The sequence below is a fragment of the Lolium perenne genome, chromosome 6 (assembly GCF_019359855.2).
Source record: "Lolium perenne isolate Kyuss_39 chromosome 6, Kyuss_2.0, whole genome shotgun sequence".
Taxonomy (NCBI): Eukaryota; Viridiplantae; Streptophyta; class Magnoliopsida; order Poales; family Poaceae; genus Lolium; species Lolium perenne.
Genome location: NC_067249.2, coordinates 44,617,574 through 44,620,704, shown reverse-complemented (window position 1 = coordinate 44,620,704; position 3,131 = coordinate 44,617,574). Strand labels below are relative to the sequence as shown.

The 3,131-nt window shown below is 49.1% G+C and overlaps 1 protein-coding gene across 1 annotated transcript; it reads right to left on the bottom strand.

The window, feature by feature from the left end:
• Nucleotides 1–1,516: 1,516 nt before the first annotated feature.
• On the bottom strand, nucleotides 1,517–2,079 carry LOC127321019 (uncharacterized). Its single transcript, XM_051350071.2, has one exon. The coding sequence runs from the start codon at nucleotides 1,975–1,977 to the stop codon at nucleotides 1,624–1,626; it is 354 nt and encodes a 117-aa protein (XP_051206031.1). The 5' UTR covers nucleotides 1,978–2,079; the 3' UTR covers nucleotides 1,517–1,623.
• Nucleotides 2,080–3,131: the final 1,052 nt, after the last annotated feature.

Genomic DNA, 3,131 nt, shown 5'->3' with positions numbered 1-3,131 from the left:
CCCAAAGCATCAGTGCACCAGAGCAGCAACCGTCGCAAAAGATGACAACCGTAGATAGGAAGAGACTAACCTGAAACACCACCAACGAACACGAAAAACGACCGGATCTTAGGATATTCATGGGCACACGACTCCAAGCACTCTCTTTCGATGCTAAGAGCACCATCGGAGCGGGGATAGGACGGGGAAGATCTTATTCTGACTTCAGTATGTAGGCGACACCTCACCATCCCAAAGAAGACACTGAAAACAACCTAACAAAGGACGAACCCCCTCCCCCCGTTGGCGAGAGGCCGTGGTCCGCCACACCTCCAAGGCCCCAAGGCCACCGGAGGAGGAGCAGACAGGCGACATCACATGCGAGGGGACAAAACTCTAGATTGGTTTCCTGGCCTCCGGATATTATAGAGACAAAGGCGTGTTCCCTAGCCATGTTTCTTTCCCAAAAAGAGTTTCCTCGCCGTGACCAACGTTGAAGGAACCTCGTTCGAAAAACTCTTCTTTTGTTTTCATAAGGCCTCTCAAAAAGGTCCGAAACATTCAACTTAACTTGGGATAAGGGTTTGGAACCAAGATTTTAGTTATGTACTAGCTCTTGCTAGGTTTTTTGGGTATATATGGGGCTACACCAAAGGGGAGGCCGAGGCGATGCTCCATGGCCGAAATAGCACGGGTGGCGCACCCAGTAGAGCGGGGCGCGTGCCACTTGTCCTCTTTTGGGCCTCGTGGCCCGTCTCATGTGATTCCAAACCTCCAGGCCCCTTGTTTTGGTGAAAAACTTTCGTGGTATTTTTTCTCGATTTTATTTCTTGCGAAAACAGATAGAAATAAGACTTTTGCTAAAAACAACATCAGATTCAACAATTTTACTCAAGTATGGCGAGATTCCGGAGCAAATTATCGAGAAAAGTATTTGTAAACGTAATACATTTGAGATGTATCAGCGCCCCCAAGCTTAGCTTATTGTTTGTCCTTAAACAACTCAAACGCAGTGTAGAAACGATAAAAGACTTTGACAAAAACTTTGCGCTATGCGTGCATCACAGTTTAACATAGCAATTATTTGGAACATAGCTTTATCAATGAATAGCAAAGTTTTAATAAAAGTTTACTATGTTGGTGTTCCACTGTTTATACATGGTGCAAGGGAGATAATATATGAAAACCCTACTTAGGCATGATTAATTGATAGTAGCAACGAACAAATTAAGTTCTCACATCGTATTTGATTAAATCATGAGTAAGATTTTCGAGACCTTTGATTTCTTTAACTGTTGACTAATAATTCACCATGTTTGCATTGGCAACTAAATAGTTAGGTGATGTCGTTGATTCAAAAATGCATGATTAACACAAAATAGTGTTTGATACACCACAGTAAAACAAAGAAATAGTTACACGAGGTTCGAGTGGACACAAACTAATCGGTAAGTTAAATACACAAGAATTAATAAGAAAGTTCCCAAAAGAATCCAATCTTGCGAGTCAAACAATCCACGCATGAAAAATGTGCTTGGAAGGAGCACATTACACATGAGAGGCGGCATGGTGCTAGCTAACCAAACATGCAGCTGGTGTGCATGACACCAGAGTTCAGTACCGAGAGCTTGTTCGTTAGCTTAATTAGTTTCCATGCAGCTGGTGTGCATAGACGTCTCGCCGGCCGTGCCCTTTGTGCCGGCCCTCCCAGCTGCCGCCGGCCGCTTGGCCGTTGACGACGTTGCTGGAGAAGCAGCTGCTGAGCTCCCTCATGAACCCGCCGGTGCGGGTGCCGGCCGGCGATGCCCTCTTGAGAGATGCCGCCGCGGTAGCGGCCTGATGGCGAGGGTCGCTGCAGGCTAGCTGCTGCAGCTCCCTTTCGTCGTCCTCGGCGATCGTGTCGAGGCTCCTCGGCACCTTCCTCCGGCGCATGATCGACACCAGCTGCGGCGGCGCCACCTCCGTCACGAACCTCGCGGCCACCTGCGCCTTCGCCATGCGCGTCACACGCAAATTGAAACAGCTATGTGTCTCGCTAGATAGCTAGGCTTGCAAGCAAGAGCTAGCCTGTGCCTTGGCTGGACTGTCAGTACGTGTTTCCGTGTGGTGACCTGAGGGCTCATGGCAAGCCGTATTTATACTCGCACGGACGACCGGCTTTGCCATGGACCGTACGGCAGCTGGAAACGGATGTCGTCGTCGCGGCCTCCTCGAGATGACGGGTCGTAGATCGAGTCGAGGAGCTAGCCCGATCTCCATGCACGATTTCGAGGTAGCTTTCCGGCGAAAGGCAAGCGCGATGGCGCCAGATCCCGGCCGGTCAAGCCGAGACGAGCGAGTGACCGAGTGTTCAAAGGGAGTTAATGCGGGGCGTGTCGCAGCGCGCGCTGGCGCCGGCGTGTCGGCATCTCGCGCGCCTTTTCGGTTTAATGAGCTAGCTAGAACGGTGCCGGAGCGCGCCCCGCGACGGCGACGACGATCAATGGCGGCAGGGGGGCGGACGTACGTGTCGCGCGTGCGCCCGGTGAGGGCTCCATCGACCGTTTTACAATGCAGGAATTTGAGTGATTCCGCTACTGAGAACTGGGTACGTGTACGTCGTGATCTCGTCCGGCCGGCGGGCTGGCCGGCGTTATCCATATATGGAATAGCTAGCGTTTGAGATGCGCAGCAACGCCGTGCGTACTCGGGCAGGAAGACGATATGCATCTGAGAATTACGTTTTTGTCTAATTTTTCCATGTGGACGGTGACGAGACGGTGACCACTGGCCATCGAAAGAGGTGACACGTGGCCCCAAATGTGAGTTATCGCCTCGGCATGAAAACATTTTGTTACTCTTACGAGCGCATGCTCTCAAGCTGTTTTTTTTTTTTTTGAGAGAACATATTATTTTATTGATCACATAGCATTAATACAAAAAGTCTTCTAGATACACTCTGTGGCTAAACTAGAAATAAAACCTTTACTAGAAACATCACAGATCCTAGCAAGAATATGTGCCGCTTCATTGAGGGAGCGGTTAACATGAAAGATAGTAGAGAGAATTCCATTTTCTATGTATTTCTTCACCACATGTCTAGGAAACTTCTGTAAATTATCTTATTTAACCGACTTTGTTTTAGATTTTATCCATGTTTAGCCATTGCCGTC